General features: G+C 44.0%; 1 protein-coding gene across 1 annotated transcript in view; it reads right to left on the bottom strand.

The window, feature by feature from the left end:
* The window catches only part of LAS1L (LAS1 like ribosome biogenesis factor), a 117,269-nt gene that overhangs the window by 50,491 nt on the left and 50,240 nt on the right, over positions 1 to 16,538 (bottom strand). Inside the window, exon 6 of the mRNA XM_068249627.1 lies at positions 341 to 387. Coding sequence (XP_068105728.1) covers positions 341 to 387 — 47 coding nt within the window. The remainder of the gene's footprint in view (positions 1 to 340; positions 388 to 16,538) is intronic.

Here is a 16,538-nt window from a genome sequence, read left to right as displayed (position 1 = left end):
CAAATGACAGTACCCTCTTACAGCACAAAGCGTTGGGATTGGCTAAATAGTGTGGGCGTAGTTTACTACAGCCTATTGTAAACCCTAGCAGTTCGAGGGGGTGCTGTCCACCCAACCACGTTAGCAGAATTTCCCTTTGAGGTTTCTTGCAGAGTCCCCTAAAGTAGACGACCACCATTTTTAATACATGTCCAAATGTAAATCATTTATCATTTTATCATTTATCCAGGTTTTCCTATGTATAATGCATGACTCTACTTACTACTTACAACTTTGTATCTTATTAAGAAAACCAGGAGCAAATGGAAAGAAACACCGGTTAGAGAATTCAGTGTGATACCTTAAATTGTTCACTTGCATAGGAGCGCAAAGTCTCTCGTAGTTTCCCTGTAAGGAAATAAAAATCCTGGGTTACAACAATGTTATCTTGCAAATAAAGCACATATTGCTGTATTGGTTTCCTTATAGCCACCTATTTCCTGATAATGCAGTCACAGTCAACATAACACAGAACTCTAAGCAGAAGTGGTGAGCAGGGAAATCCCCACTGGAAAACCAATATTGAATACTTCATGATTCTATTGAAAAGCATGTGGTGACAGGGAGATAGTTCAAACAGGCTAAATCTATTTCTGCCAAAGTGCTTTACATTAATCACCTTTCAGTGGAAAGACAAAATTGTGTAATCAGCATGTAGTGCGCATATCCCCAAGTTCTCATGTTGGACATGAGGGTTCTAAAACGGTTGCCATTGATTGCAAATTGTAAGTATTGAGGTCAAAATTGTACAGAAACATACCTAGAAACATTATTTAGTTGAATAAAAGACACCAGTAAGTAATGCTGAAAACAAACAAGTAATGCTAAATATTTACATACAAGAAAGAAGTACCCCCTTAAAATGTATGTGTCAATGGGTCCTTTAAAATGTTCCCCACAACAGAAGGTACTTTTTTTATAGCACAGCCAGCAATGAAAGGGTATTCACTGTAATAATACTGAAAAACAATGCTCTAGGATCCTAGGTACTATAACATACAGTACAAAGTACCACAGCGAAATTTTTTTTTTTTTTTGCGAAAGTATTCGGCCCCCTTGAAGTTTTCCACATCTCGTCACATTATTATTATTATTTATTGTATTTATAAAGCGCCAACATCTTACGCAGCGCTGCACAATAGATAAACATTACGGCCACAAACATAAATCAATTTTATTGGAATTCCACGTGAAAGACCAATACAAAGTAGTGTACACGTGAGAAATGGAACGAAAATCATACATGATTCCAAACATTTTTTACAAATAAATATGGGGTGTGCATAATTATTCAGCGCCTGAGTCAATACTTTGTAGAACCACCTTTTGCTACAATTACAGCTGCCAGTCTTTTAGGGCAGGGGTCCCCAACCTGTGGTCCGCGGCCCACTAGTGGTCCGCAGGACATTTTACAGTGGGCCGCGGCTTCGGACTGATTTTTAACTTTCTCAGTGTCATTTTTAGTTTCTATGCACGGCCGCGGCCGTGCACGTCATAGTTCGCCTGTCCCGCCCCCTCAATCTGTGGCCAATCAACCCCTCTGAAGCACCGGCGAAGAACTTCATCTCGGAGGCGCCAGACCTGCCTCCATCAGTGGGGCAATCATCGCAGCGCTCGGAGGCCTTCAGTCACGCCCCCTCCATACTTGTGGCCAATCACGCTCTTCCTCAAGCGGCATCACTGCGGGCAGCGACTTTGGTCACAGATACAGATGCAATTGGGCGCCATTAGAGGTGTGAGCTGACGCTGGGAGCCTGACCCTGGGACACTGGAAGCCGGTCACTGGGAGCCTGACCCTGGGACACTGGGGTAACTACTTGCTACACTAGGCTAACTATACTTACTATACTGGGCTAACTGTACTTGCTATACTGGGGTAACTGTAGTAGCTATACTGGGGTAACTGTAGTAGCTATACTGGGGTAACTGTAGTAGCTATACTGGGGTAACTGTAGTAGCTATACTGGGGTAACTGTAGTAGCTATACTGGGGTAACTGTAGTAGCTATACTGGGGTAACTGTAGTAGCTATACTGGGGTAACTGTAGTAGCTATACTGGGGTAACTGTAGTAGCTATACTGGGGTAACTGTAGTAGCTATACTGGGGTAACTGTAGTAGCTATACTGAGGCAACTGTAGTAGCTATACTGAGGCAACTGTACTAGCTATACTGGGGTAACTGTACTAGCTATACTGGGGTAACTGTACTAGCTATACTGGGGTAACTGTACTAGCTATACTGGGGTAACTGTACTAGTATACTGGGGTAACTGTACTAGCATACTGGGGTAACTGTACTAGCATACTGGGGTAACTGTACTAGCTATACTGGGGTAACTGTACTAGCTATACTGGGGTAACTGTACTAGCTATACTGGGGTAACTGTACTAGCTATACTGGGGTAACTGTACTAGCTATACTGGGGTAACTGTACTAGCTATACTGGGGTAACTGTACTAGCTATACTGGGGTAACTGTACTAGCTATACTGGGGTAACTGTACTAGCTATACTGGGGTAACTGTACTAGCTATACTGGGGTAACTGTACTAGCTATACTGGGGTAACTGTACTAGCTATACTGGGGTAACTGTACTAGCTATACTGGAGTAACTATACTAACTATATCGGGGTAACTATACTACCTAACTAACTATACTGGGGCAACTATAGTCCTTATACAGGGGCAACTGTGTTAGCTACCTATACTGGGGGCAACTATACCTAGATACCTACTTACCTATATACTACACTCAAAATCTGGGAAAAAATGGGGGGGGGCTGCAGCCTCCACTAACCACGCCCCCCCAAACACCCCCCCCCCCCCCCCCCCGGGCCCCAGAGAAAAGTTTGGTCGGGATAGTGGGCCCCGGGCTGAAAAAGGTTGGGGACCCCTGTTTTAGGGTATGTCTCTACCAGCTTTACACATCTAGAGACTGAAATCCTTGCCCATTCTTCTTTGCAAAACAGCTCCAGCTCAGTCAGATTAGATGGACAGCATTTGTGAACAGCAGTTTTCAGATCTTGCCACAGATTCTCGATTGGATTAAGATCTGGACGTTGGCAGGGACATTCTAACACATGGATATGTTTTGTTTTAAACAATTCCATTGTTGCCCTGGCTTTAGGTTTAGGGACGTTGTCCTGCTGGAAGGTGAACCTCCGCCCCGGTCTCAAGTCCTTTGCAGACTCCAAGAGGTTTTCTTCCAAGATTGCCCTGTATTTGGCTCCATCCATCTTCCCATTAACTCTGACCAGCTTCCCTGTCCTTGCTGAAGAGAAGCACCCCCAGAGCATGCCACCACTATATTTGACAGTGGGGATGGTGTGTTCAGAGTGATGTGCAGTGTTAGCTTTCCGCCACACATAACATTTTGCATTTTGGCCAAAAAGTTCCATTTTGGTCTCATCTGACCAGAGCGCAGTGTTGCCAACTCATCCCTTTAATTACTGACACATCTAACTTATACAGGTTCTGGGGCTACTTGCACATAATCAGTGCCTTAACTGCATCTACCTAGCCACAAAACCTGTATAATTCATGTGTCAGTAATTAAAGGGGTGAGTTGGCAACACTGCCAGAGCGCCTTCTTCCACATTTGCTGTGTCCCCCACATGGCTTGTGGCAAACTGGACTTCTTATGCTTTTCTGTTAACAATGGCTTTCTTCTTGCCACTTTTCCATAAAGGCCAACTTTGTGCAGTGCACGACTAATAGTTGTCCTATGGACAGATTCCCCTACATGAGCTGTAGATCTCTGCAGCTCGTCCAGAGTCACCATGGGCCTCCTGATTGCATTTCTGATCAGCGCTCTCCTTGTTTGGCCTGTGAGTTTAGGTGGACAGCCTTGTCATGGTAGGTTTACAGTTGTGCCATACGCCTTCCATTTCTGAATGATCGCTTGACTAGTGCTCCGTGGGATGTTCAAGACTTTGGAAATCTTTTTGTAGCCTAAAGGCTCATACACACATCAGACTATAGTCTTTGGAAAATGAAAGATCACAGACCAATCTTACCACCCTTCATGTAGTATGAGAGCCATACTCTACAGTCTTTTCTATGGAGCTGAACTCATCAGAAAAAAATCTTTGCAAGATGCTGCACACACAGATGCTGTACAGACACAAAAGATCAGGATCTGCAAAAGATCTGTTCCTGCCAAAAATCCATTCCTGCAAATTGCAATGATAGTCTATGAGATCTGCAGATCATCATACACACATGATTTAACTGACATTCATCTGCAGATCAAGCAATCATCTGCAGATCTGAAAATCCATCCTGGTGGATCTGATCTGCAGATGAATGTCAGTTAAATCATGTGTGTATGATGATCTGCAGATCTCATAGACTATCATTGCAATTTGCAGGAATGGATTTTTGGCAGGAACAGATCTTTTGCAGATACTGATCTTTTGTGTCTGTACAGCATCTGTGTGTGCAGCATCTTGCAAAGATTTTTTTCTGATGTGGAGTTCAGCTCCATAGAAAAGACTGTGTAGAGTATGGCTCTCATACTACATGAAGGGTGGTAAGATTGGTCTGTGATCTTTCATTTTCAAAAGACTATGGTCTGATGTGTGTATGTGGCCTAAGGCTCAACACACACCATACAATCTTGGTTGTTCAATCTTACCACTTTCATGTAGTATAAGAGCTTATCCAATCAATCATTCAAGGTATTTTCAATCTGTTGGCCCTTATACTACATAGAATTGGTAAATCTGTACAACCAAGATTGTATGGTGTGTGTTGAGCTTTAACCTGCTTTAAATTTCTCAAAAACTTTATCCCTGACCTGTCTGGTGTGTTCTTTGGACTTCATGGTGTTGTTGCTCCCAATATTCTCTTAGACAACCTCTGAGGCAGTCACAGAGCAGCTGCATTTGTACTGACAGATTACACACAGGTGCACTCTATTTAGTCATTAGCACTCATCAGGCAATGTCTATGGGCAACTGACTGCACTCAGACCAAAGGGGGCTGAATAATTACGCACACTCCACTTTGCAGTTATTTATTTGTAAAAAATGTTTGGAATCATGTATGATTTTCATTTCACTTCTCAAGTGTACACCACTTTGTATTGGTCTTTCATGTGAAATTCCAATAAAATTGATTCATGTTTGTGGCAGTAATGTGACAAAATGTAGAAAACTTCAAGGGGGCCGAATACTTTTGCAAGACACACACACACACACACACACACACACACACACACATACACACCCTGGGCGCTCTATCAATCCAGTGTTCTCCCCAGGCTCTTTTAGCCGGGTGCTCCACCCGGCTAGTTTTGGTGACCACCCGGCTGTCATCGGCTCATCTTCTCCTCTGCTGTATGCAGAGAAGCGCCGGCCCTGCATTCTAATATCACGCCCCACCCGGCTACTTTTTCTTGCCACCCGGCTGGAAAAAAGTTCTGGGGAGAACACTGCAATCTATCTATTTTGCCTGGTTAGAGTAGGACTCACCAGATTGGGGACACTTTGGCGCAGTTGGTGAGCTTAAACACGTTAAAGCGTAACCAAGAGCATTGATGCTTTATGGCATTTTTTATTTTTTTTTACATGTAACCTGTGAAGTCTGTACAGTATCATGTATACTACTATTAACCTTTTACAGAGAAAATCTCTTAAACGGCTCATCCCTGCTTGTGCACTGCTGGGAACAGATGGGGGCATTAGTCATAACTATGTACACAAGGAAGGCGAGCTAGGCTCATCCTGCCTAGGAACCAAGACTTTTGAAGGGAAAACAGGTTCTGAGGGGGAGTGGTCATAACAATTAACCCTCTGCACTCAAGACACATACAGCAAGCTGGAACACTAACAGCCAACTAGGTTGCAAATTGTATTCAGTTGCATTCCCTTCCAAAATGGATTGCATGCAAAGCATTCTATACTAGACCCTTTCAACTTTTGGGTTGTCCTCTTATGGAAAGGGTCCCCAACTCTACCTATACCAGTCAGCAAGTAAGCAAACATTTCATGCTCAGGAACCTGACGCTTGTAGGGAACACGTGCATGCACATAAAGCAGTCTCATATGTCCGAGGAGCAACAAACTGCACTACTTACACCATTAAAGGATACAAGAGCAGACCACTGCGGATGTGTATGACATCATACTTATGTGCAGAGAGCTCACAATCGTGTGCAGAGCCTGCGCAATAAAACCTGAGGCTGCCAGATGGGCATTTAGGTAGAATGCGTGGGCAGAGAGGAGAACCCAGTTTCTATAGGTTTACTCGGCTCTGGTATCCCAAATGGCCTATGCTGACACGGACAAGAGAGCAACAGCTTTCAGCCAGACCACAATGATTGCAATACACAAGAAAGGGGAGCTATGCTCTGGATGAGCTATGCTCAGCTTAAGGGGCCCATACACTCAGCCGATTTTCTGGCCGACAGATCGATCCCCATCGATCGATCGATCGTTTGCAAATCGGTTGGCCAATTGACCGATCGATGGCCGATTTTGATCGATTTCGATGGATTTCCATCGAACTGGCAGGGTGGAAAATTTAGGTCGATCTGATGAGATTGCTTATCAGTTTGCATTGGCCTTAATGGAAATCTGATGGCAAAAAAATGCCATCAGATCGAATTTCAATAGATTTCAAACTGAAATCTATTGGAATTCTATCCTGGTAAAAAATTTTCTAAAAACGCATCAGATAGATCAGCGTTTTTCAACCAGTGTTCCGCGGCACACTAGTGTGCCGCGGAACGTTGCCTGGTGTGCCGTGCTCTTATCCCCCCTCCCGCACGTCCCCGCGGCCGCCGCTGCTATTACCTTAGCAGCGGCCGCTCTCCCCTCTCCAGCGCATGTTTTTATTCTAGCAGTGTATCTCCCGGCTGCTCTGTGTGTGATGCGCAGGAGGCAGGGCTCGGTTTCCATAGTAACGGCGATACATATCGCCGTTACAGGAAGCCGCTGCTCTGCCTCCTTCCGCATCACACAGAGCAGCCGGAGATACGCTGCTTGAAATATACACGCGCCAGAGAGGGGAGGGGCGGCAGCTGTTAAGGTAATAACAGCGGCGGGGACGGGCGGGGGGAACTATCCTGGGGCACTATACTGACTATCCTGGGGCACTATACTGACTATCCTGGGGCACTATACTAGCCATACTGGGGCACTATACTAGCTATACTGGGGCGCTATACTGGCTATACTGACTATACTGGGTCACTATTCTGGCTATACTGGGGCACTATTCTGGCTATACTGGGGCACTATACTAGCTATACTGGGGGGCTATACTGGCTATACTGACTATACTGGGGCACTATACTGGCTATACTGGGGCACTATACTAGCTATACTGGGGCACTATTCTGGCTATACTGGCTATACTGACTATACTGGGGCACTATACTGGCTATACTGGGGCACTATTCTGGGGCACTATACTAGCTATACTGGGGCACTATACTGGGGCACTATTCTGGCTATACTGGGGCACTATACTGGCTATACTGGGGCACTATACTGGGGCACTATTCTGGGGCACTATACTAGCTATACTGGGGCACTATACTGGGGCACTATTCTGGCTATACTGGGGCACTATACTGGCTATACTGGGGCACTATACTAGCTATACTGGGGCACTATACTGGGGCACTATACTAGCTACACTAAGGCAACTAAACTCCCTACACTGGGGCAACTATGCTAGCTATGCAGCCGCACCCCAGCCCCCCCCCCCCATAGCCTGCTGCGCACGGCACTGTCCACTAGGTCGCACAAACAACCGGGGGCCGCATCTCCCCTTACCCCCCTCGCGCTGTTCCCCGGAGAAAAATTTGGTCAGTGTTCCCCAGGCCGGAAAAGGTTGGGAACCACTGAGATAGATGATCAGATGCATTTCTTATCTATCTGCTGCCAATCTGACGAGTGTATGGGCACCTTTAGGGAGCAAGATTTTGAAAAGAAAAGCAGGTGCTGAGGAGAGTGGTAAGTTTACCTACAAACAATTCAAGTCAAGTCTTGAGTGCAGAGGGTTAAAATATTGTTTGTATGTCATAATATCACAGCACTTGCAGTGCTCTCCAATGCGGTGAAGATCCAGATTTATTTATAATGAATGAGATCCCAATGCATAATGCTGTGCTACCGCTGTGAATCATAACGCACAAGTGGTATCATCAGACAGTGCAGTATTCACAAACCTGCACAGCAACACAAATTACCTTAAGGCTCCGAAGCCCTGAGGTGCATACACACATCCCATTTTGATTGGCCAATCACTAACGCATTTTACTACCTCCTTGTAGCATTAAGCCCACAGATCCTGAATATTATGAATAGACTGTGTAGGTAATTTTTCTTACTTCATGGATGTGGTAAAACTGGCCAATGAGAATTGCATGTATGGCTTTAATCATATGGATAAATCCTTACACATTGTGAAACCTGATTGTTGCAGCAATTTAAAATAGAAAGAAAATGTTTCTATTTAAAGGCACTTCTCTAGGAAATTATAATGCTTCCCAACATCGAACAGGACAGATTTAAACTTTGCAGTGAAAAATGAAAAGCATTGCATGGTACGGAGTAAACTGGCTAAACTCTCATCATCCCTTAAAAAGATCAAGATCACAAAAACACCTTGCCGAAATGTGTGATATGTTAATTTACAAGGCAGATATAAAATATCAATGAGTTTCCCCTGTGTGGGGCTGTTGTATGTTCATGTTTTTCTCATTCAATTAACACCTTTAAAAAAAGGTGCTGCAGTCTGCTCTCAGCTGGGCCTGTGTCACAGTGCAGAAAGAAGTGTCACTGAAGTTTGCCGGAGGCTATATAGAAGAGCCGTCTGCAGCCATTGTTACTGCTGCCACCTAGTATCTGTTATATGTAATGCAGCACGCTTTCTGTCTGCTCAGACACCAGGTGGCAGCAGTGAGGATGACTGGGAGGCTCTGGTCTCTTGCCAGCCACAGAGTTCAGTCTGCATGGAGGTGAGCAGCTGATGCTTGGAAGCTGGTGTGGGAAGAAGAGAAGGGGAGTGTGGGGAGAAGAGGAGTGTGTGTGTGAGGAGGAGGAGGAATGGGTGAAGTGAGTGTGGGGAGAAGGGGAGTGTGGGGAGAAGGGAAGTGAGTGTGGGGAGGAGGGTAAAGGGGCTGTGAGGGGGAGGAGGGTAAAGGGGCTGTGAGGTGGAGGGAAGGGTAAAAGTGAGGGAAGGGTAAAAGTGAGGGAAGGCAGATGAGGAAAGGACTGTGCAAATAGATAAGGAAGCCCAGGCAGTACCCCCCTACACACCAAATGTACTTTCCCAAAGTGCTGAGGGTGATGAAGATAGTGGTTAGGTAGGGCTGGCGTTCCCAGGACTTCTTTATGTAATGACCCTGCCTGTACAACAAGCCCGCGCCCACCCATCCCCCCCCCCCCATGCAATAACACCCCCATCCTCCCAGTCCTTGGAAAAATTGCCTGATGCTGAAGCGTTCCTTAGGTCAAAAAAGGTTGGGGATCACTGTTGTAGCCTGCAATGATATCAGTCAGCTTCAGTGAGGTGCAAATTTGATGCATTGCAGACATCAGAGCAGATTTACCAGAGGACTTTCCAGGGCCAATTGCAAAAGAACCAGGAGGCGTAGAGGACGGCAAGGGAGCAATAAGCCTGGAGGGGGCTTGGTGAAGCCCCAGGTATGTATATTTTTTTTCTTTACATTCCCAACTCTTTTTTCATTGCTCATATTGCATAGTATCTAGATGGTCAAATTAATGTAAAAGTCGCATGGCATATCTTCCAAGTTAACCACTTCACCTTCAAGGGTTTTTCCTCTTAAAAAACAGAGCAATTTTCACCTGTCAGCGCTCCTTCCATTGATTTGCCTATAACTTTATTACTACTTATCACAACAAAACAATCTATATCTATATAATCTAAATCTATGTTTTTTTTCGCAACAAATTAGACTTTCTTTGGGGGGGTACTTTTTGCTAAGTTATTTTATTCTAAAAGCGTTAACTACTCAAAGACCGCTCCACGCCAAAGGGCGTGGCGGCAGCCCCAGGACCGCCTAACGCCAATTGGTGTCAGGTCCTGGAGCCGACTACTGAAGGAGATCGCGCGCAGGATGCGTGCATCTACTCGGGGGGGCGGAGCTCCGCCCCGTCTTCAGTCTCTCCGAGCGGCTAGACTGTTAGACGCCTGATCGTCGTCTATTTACACAGTGCAGCACTGTGATCAGCAGCAGGGCTGCACTGGGGACATCTGTGTGACACGGCTGTCCCCCTGGGGGACAAGAGAGCGATCGGCTCTCATAGGCAGAAGCCTACGACAGCCGATCGCCTGATTGGTCGGCTGGGGGGAGGGAGGGGTTTTCTAAAATAAAAATAAAAAAAAAAAAAAAAAATTAATAATAATAATAATAATAATAATAATAATAATAATAATAATAATAATAATAATAATAATAATAATAATAAAGAAATAGTAAAAAATATATTAAAAAAAAAAAAGGAATGGGGGCGCATACGCGCGCTGATCCAAGATGGCCGCGACCTTCTGAGCTCCGCCGAGCACTGCGCTTAAAACCCTCTCCAAACGAGCAATCAGCAGCACGAAGCAGGCGATTTGACTCGCTTCAGAGTCACCTTTCCCCATGGGACCGAAACAACAAAAAAAGACCGGGGGAGGCGACGGACAAGCCGAGCAGATGGAAAAATTCCTCACCCATGCGGCCCGGCAAGATGGCGCCCAGACTCCACGCTCCACCACACGTAGCTCCCAGCAGCAAGAGGAGATCTCAACTGCAGTGACAATGGAGCAGATGGAACGTCTCCTGGAGAAAAACAGGCAGTCCCTCATCAACAGCATGAATAAGATGCTTGCCTCAGCTACGAAGGAGCTCAAATCGGACATTGCAGCAATAGGTGAGCGAACTAACGCACTTGAGGCTAAGACTGACGAGCTTATTAAACGCCACAATATCTTAGAAGATGAACATATACAAACCCAAGCAGATATTAAGTATTTGAGAGTGGCCCAGGAAGACTCCGAGAATAGGGAACGGAGACAGAATGTCCGCATCAAAGGGATCCCTGACTCGGTATCTGCAGAGCAATTTAGAGATTATCTTTTACGCTTATTTAAACATTTAGTACCTGAATGGGAAGAATCGTTATGGCGGATGGATCGGGCGCATAGAGCTCTGGGGGGCTTCCAGAGGAATACACAAGCACCTAAAGATGTAATCCTGAGGCTACATTATTTCGAGAGTAAAGAGGCCTTACTAAATGTGACAAGAAATATGCAACAGATCGAGTTTGAAGGGGACTTTCTATCTCTTTACAATGATTTATCCCCGGTTACCCTAGAAAAAAGAAGAATTCTTAAACCGGTGACGAAAGCACAACGCGACGCAGGGATCCGCTATAAGTGGGGGTTCCCCTTTAAGTTAATAGCAACTAAGAATTCGCGAGTTTTCACTTTACAAGATCCGGACGACGCAGCTGATTTCCTGCAGAAGATGGGCTTGAATAAACAGCTCCCGGCAAATGGCTCTCAAGAACGACCTAATGATAAGGTGCAAAGACTACCTCCAGAAAGCTCCCCACAACAACGGCTATCCCCTGATTGGACAACTCAGCGTTCACGCCGTCAGGGATCCAAAACGCCAGACTCGGCACCGTCCTCTCCCATCTTAGCCTCTCAGGAATCCGCTGATGAGCACTGAGGAGATGGATACACTCATTGCAGGTGACTCTCTATGAATAAATATCTTGATTTAGGGGGGTTTGCGGCGGACTCTCGTTGGGACCTGGCCACGGTCGGTTCAACCCTCATGTCTCCCCAAGTTCTGCCTTATCCTTGGAATACTTTTCATTCCAAAAACTTGGAGGACCTGGCAGAACCATGTCCAGAATGGTACATGGTGATTGATGTTTTTTTCACTGTTATATGTTGTTTATGTGTTGGTTTATTTCCCGGTCATAATACCTTTGATGAGAATGAAGTGTACACGATTTATACTATATCTACCAATAGCCCCGAACGATGTTCCATCTTCCTGTGGCTTTTGCTGTTTCTTAAATATCTAATATGGTACGTATAGCCTCAATTAATGCAAAAGGATTAAATTCCCCCCTCAAGAGGCAACTGTTGACTAAGGAGATCAAAAGGCTTCAGGCAGATATTGTTTTGGTTCAAGAGACCCATTTTAAATATATGCAACACCCCAACCTATATTTGAAACAATTTCCAACAGTGTATTACTCGGCAGGGCCAGCAAAGAAGGGAGGGGTAGCAATCCTGATTAGAGAAGGAGTCCCCTTTAAAATCACTCGGTCATATTTGGACCCTCTAGGCCATTTTATTTTGCTACAAGGTAAATTAGCTAACACAGAGATAATCCTGGGGAATCTGTATGTTCCAAACACTCAGCAGATTAAATTCCTCAAACGAGTTCAACGGAAGCTTATGACATTTTCTGCTGACTGTTGGTTATTGGGAGGTGATTTTAACTCAGTGTTCTCAACGCATTGGGATCGTTCCAAATCCCCATCAAAAGCCTCTCAGTACAGAGTAGATTCTTTATCCAAAGAATTCCGGAAATGGGTAAGGGATAATCATTTAATTGATATATGGCGCCTGAAACACCCCTGGTCAAGACAATATTCATATTACTCAGCTCCACACGATCGATACAGTAGGTTAGACTATTTTTTCGTTTCTAAACTTTTGGTTAACAAGGCCACCCAATCAGAGGTCCATGAGATAACATGGTCTGACTACGCCCCAATCTCTTTTGATCTAAACTGCCAATTTGGTTTCAGAGGCCCCTATCATTGGCGTCTCAATGAGTCTCTCCTAAAAGATGAAGTAATCCATAACACTATTAAGAAAGAAATAGAGGAATATTTTTATAGAAATAAAGATTCAGTTGCTAGCTCTGCGACCCTATGGGAGGCCCATAAGGCCACAATCCGGGGGGTATTGATAAGGGAGGCAGTTCAGAAAAAGAGAAACGATGAGGCGATATTTGAGTGGAGGCTGAAAGCAACCAGGGAGGCAGAAAGTAAATACAGGTTCTTTCCATCCCAGGTAAATTTTAGAAAATGGCAAGATGCCAAAGCAAATTTATATAATCTCCAGATAAGCAGAGCTGAAAAAGCTCTAGCTTGGACAAAACAAGTATTTTATGAAAGAGGAAACAAGCCTCACACAATTCTGGCAAGAAAGCTGAGAGATTTTAAAAAGAAAAGGGAAATATACGCGATTTCCGATGGAAAGGGGCTGGTGTTTGCAGACCCCTCCCACATAGCTAGAGCTTTTGAGGCATACTACAGAGAGCTGTATAACCTGACCCCCCAAATACCCCAGACAGACAGAAAATAGGCGTAAAGGATTTTTAGAAAAAATAGGAATACCCAAAATAACCGCAGAACAACTCTCGGAGCTAAATGAATCTATAGATGAGGGTGAGATTCGGGAGGTAATCAAAGCTTTGCCATCTAGGAAGGCCCCAGGCCCAGATGGGTTTTTCTATGCCCATTATAAGAAGTACAAAGATCTCCTAATCCCTTATATGTCCAAAATGTTTAACTCCTTTTTGAAAGGGGAGAGCATCCCTCCCTCTATGAAGACGTCAAACATTATTATGATCCATAAAGAGGACAAAGATCCTCAAGATGTCCGTAGTTACAGACCCATCTCCCTCATAGATTCTGATTTAAAGATTTACACCAAAATCCTAGCGAACAGATTTAATCCGCTTTTACCAAATATTATTGACGGGGATCAGGTGGGTTTCTTAACTAAACGCCAGGCGGGGGACAACACACGGAGGGCAATAGACATCATAGATTGGGTTGGGATGTCAGGGAGGCCTTCTCTGCTTCTGAGTTTGGATGCAGAGAAGGCCTTCGATAGAATTTCATGGGCATACCTTTTTGAGGTGCTCCAACATTTTGGTTTCTCTGGTTTCATCCTTAATGCAATTAAGGGTCTCTACTGTAACTTACAAGCAAAGGTTTGTGTCCCTCTTACTGAGTCAACATTGTTCCCTTTGACTAATGGAACAAGGCAGGGGTGTCCCCTATCCCCACTACTATTTGCATTGTGTATTGAGCCCTTAGCTATAGCTGTTAGAAACTCTCCAGACATCTCGGGAGTGACCATCGGCAGGAGGGAATATAAATTGTCCCTCTTTGCCGATGATATCCTATTGACGCTTTCATCCCCTGTGATAACTCTCCCTAATTTGCTCTCACTGGTTAAAGATTTTGAATCCATTTCAGGATTCAAGATCAATCAGGATAAAACTGAGGCCCTCTCAATAAATATACCACAGGAGGATCTCCAGGTGCTGAGGGAGAATTTCCATTTTAAATGGAGGAATGATAGTATTAAGTATCTAGGAGTACACTTAGGTAGGTCTTACAGGTCATTATATGACCTAAACTTTGTTCCTTTGCTCAAGCAAATAAAGAAGGACTTAGATAAATGGAATGCTTATCATATTTCGTGGATAGGACGGATTTATTCCGTAAAAATGAATATACTGCCAAGATTTCTGTACCTTTGTGAGACCCTCCCAATTCTAATCCCCTATGCAGTACTATGTAAACTTCAAAAGGATACACTAAGATTTATATGGGCTAAAGGGAAACCTAGGGTATCCCATAAAGTGATGGAAGCTGATCGGACAAGAGGGGGTCTCTCAGTACCACAATTTAAATTATACTACCTGGCAACCCATCTCCGACAGTTGTCAGAGTGGATGGCCCTCCCTCTCAGGACTAAATGGGCAGAATTAGAAGAAGAGGCGATTTCCCCACATGCAATAGGCTCCTTACTAGGAGTGGAAAAATTAACAGAAAACGAGGCCTCAATGCTTAATGCAATTAAATTTACATGGAATCTATGGCACAGGGCTCGCCTTAAGTACAGTTTGTCCAGTAAGCTTTCCGGATTGACCCGAGTAAGGGGTAACCCATGCTTCCCACAGAACTCTTTGACTAGGAATAGGGGTTGTCCCTCACCACCTGGCCCGATCCTTCTCTCTGATTTTTTTTACTTATCCACTACTAAGATACTTACCTTCACTCAATTACAGGTTAAATACCCTAATCTACAGTTGAGATTCTTTGAGTATCTACAAATTAGATCGTATACTCTTAAATTACTAGGAAGGCAGTCCCTGCCTTCATGCACTGCGTTTGAACGCCTCCTCTTGGACTCAGATAGAGAACCAGGCTTAATCTCCAGACTATATTCATTCTTGTTGATTCCGGGAGCGACCTCCTTTTCCAAGCATAGATACATGATAGAATGGGAAACAAAATTGGGAGGAACCTTAGAACTTGTAGAATGGGAAGACAATTGGTTAAATGCACGCAAAACTTCCCTCTGTACCCAGACCAAAGAAAATATCTACAAGATAATGTTTCAATGGTACATGACTCCGACAAGGTTAAGTAAAATCTATCCAGGTACATCAGACTTATGCTGGAGAGATTGTGGGGAGGGGGGAACGATAGAGCATATTTTTTGGTTCTGCCCAGCAACTCAGAGATTTTGGAAATCTATTCAGATACTAATTCAGAAAGTCATACTAAAATTTATTCCATTAGATCCCTGGATTTATTTATTAGGTAAACCAAAAGAAGGCTTGAGAGCCCATACTCAAAAGATGCTTAATCATATTTTGACAGCAGCACGAATTTCCTTAGCTGCATATTGGAAGAGGAACTCGGCCCCCAGAATAGAGGAGGTTGTTCGTAGGGTGCGATGGGTAAGAACTATGGAACATATGACAGCCATGGCAAACGAAAGGGAGGAGGTCTTCAAGAAGATATGGGAGGGGAGAGAGATGGATGAGAAGAGGGGGGGGGGGGGAACTAGTCAATATCTCAGAGGTACCAAATGATGCAACAGGAACTGGCTATAAAAATAAAAAGTTATTCGGGGCATAATTGGGAGCTATCTATAGTATTGAAACTTTTCAAAGATGACCTTGTTGAGTATTGTATATTTTATATGCAGGTTCACCTTATCTTTACAAACTGTATCATTAGAAGGTATACAATCAGGACTGTATAAGGATTATAATTTAATACTAAGTGAAATATCATTGATAAGCTAAACGTTCGGATGTACACTTGCTTAATTTGAAGCTTGTCTTCAGTAAGCAGCTAAAGATGGTAAAACAGACATGTTACATGGTAGTTTTTTTCATATTAGATACTGTATATGTTTACAATCTGGTAAAGATTAATATGGTGCTCAATAACTATGTCTTGCATTGAAACAGTTTTTGATATTGGTTTGACATGTATGTAATTTTTCATTCTTGTCTAATAAAAAAGAGTTATCAAAAAAAAAAAAAAAAAAGGAATATTGATATAAAAAAAAAAAAAAAAAAAAAAAAAAAACAACAACTGGGGGGCCATCAGACCCTCTCTGTTGGTGTACTGTGTGGTGCGGCCCTGCAGCTTGGTCTTAAAGCTGCAGTGGCCATTTTAGTAATAATTAGCCT

The sequence above is a fragment of the Hyperolius riggenbachi genome, chromosome 8 (assembly GCF_040937935.1).
Source record: "Hyperolius riggenbachi isolate aHypRig1 chromosome 8, aHypRig1.pri, whole genome shotgun sequence".
Classification (NCBI taxonomy): domain Eukaryota; kingdom Metazoa; phylum Chordata; class Amphibia; order Anura; family Hyperoliidae; genus Hyperolius; species Hyperolius riggenbachi.
This window is presented reverse-complemented; position numbering and strand designations above follow the sequence as displayed.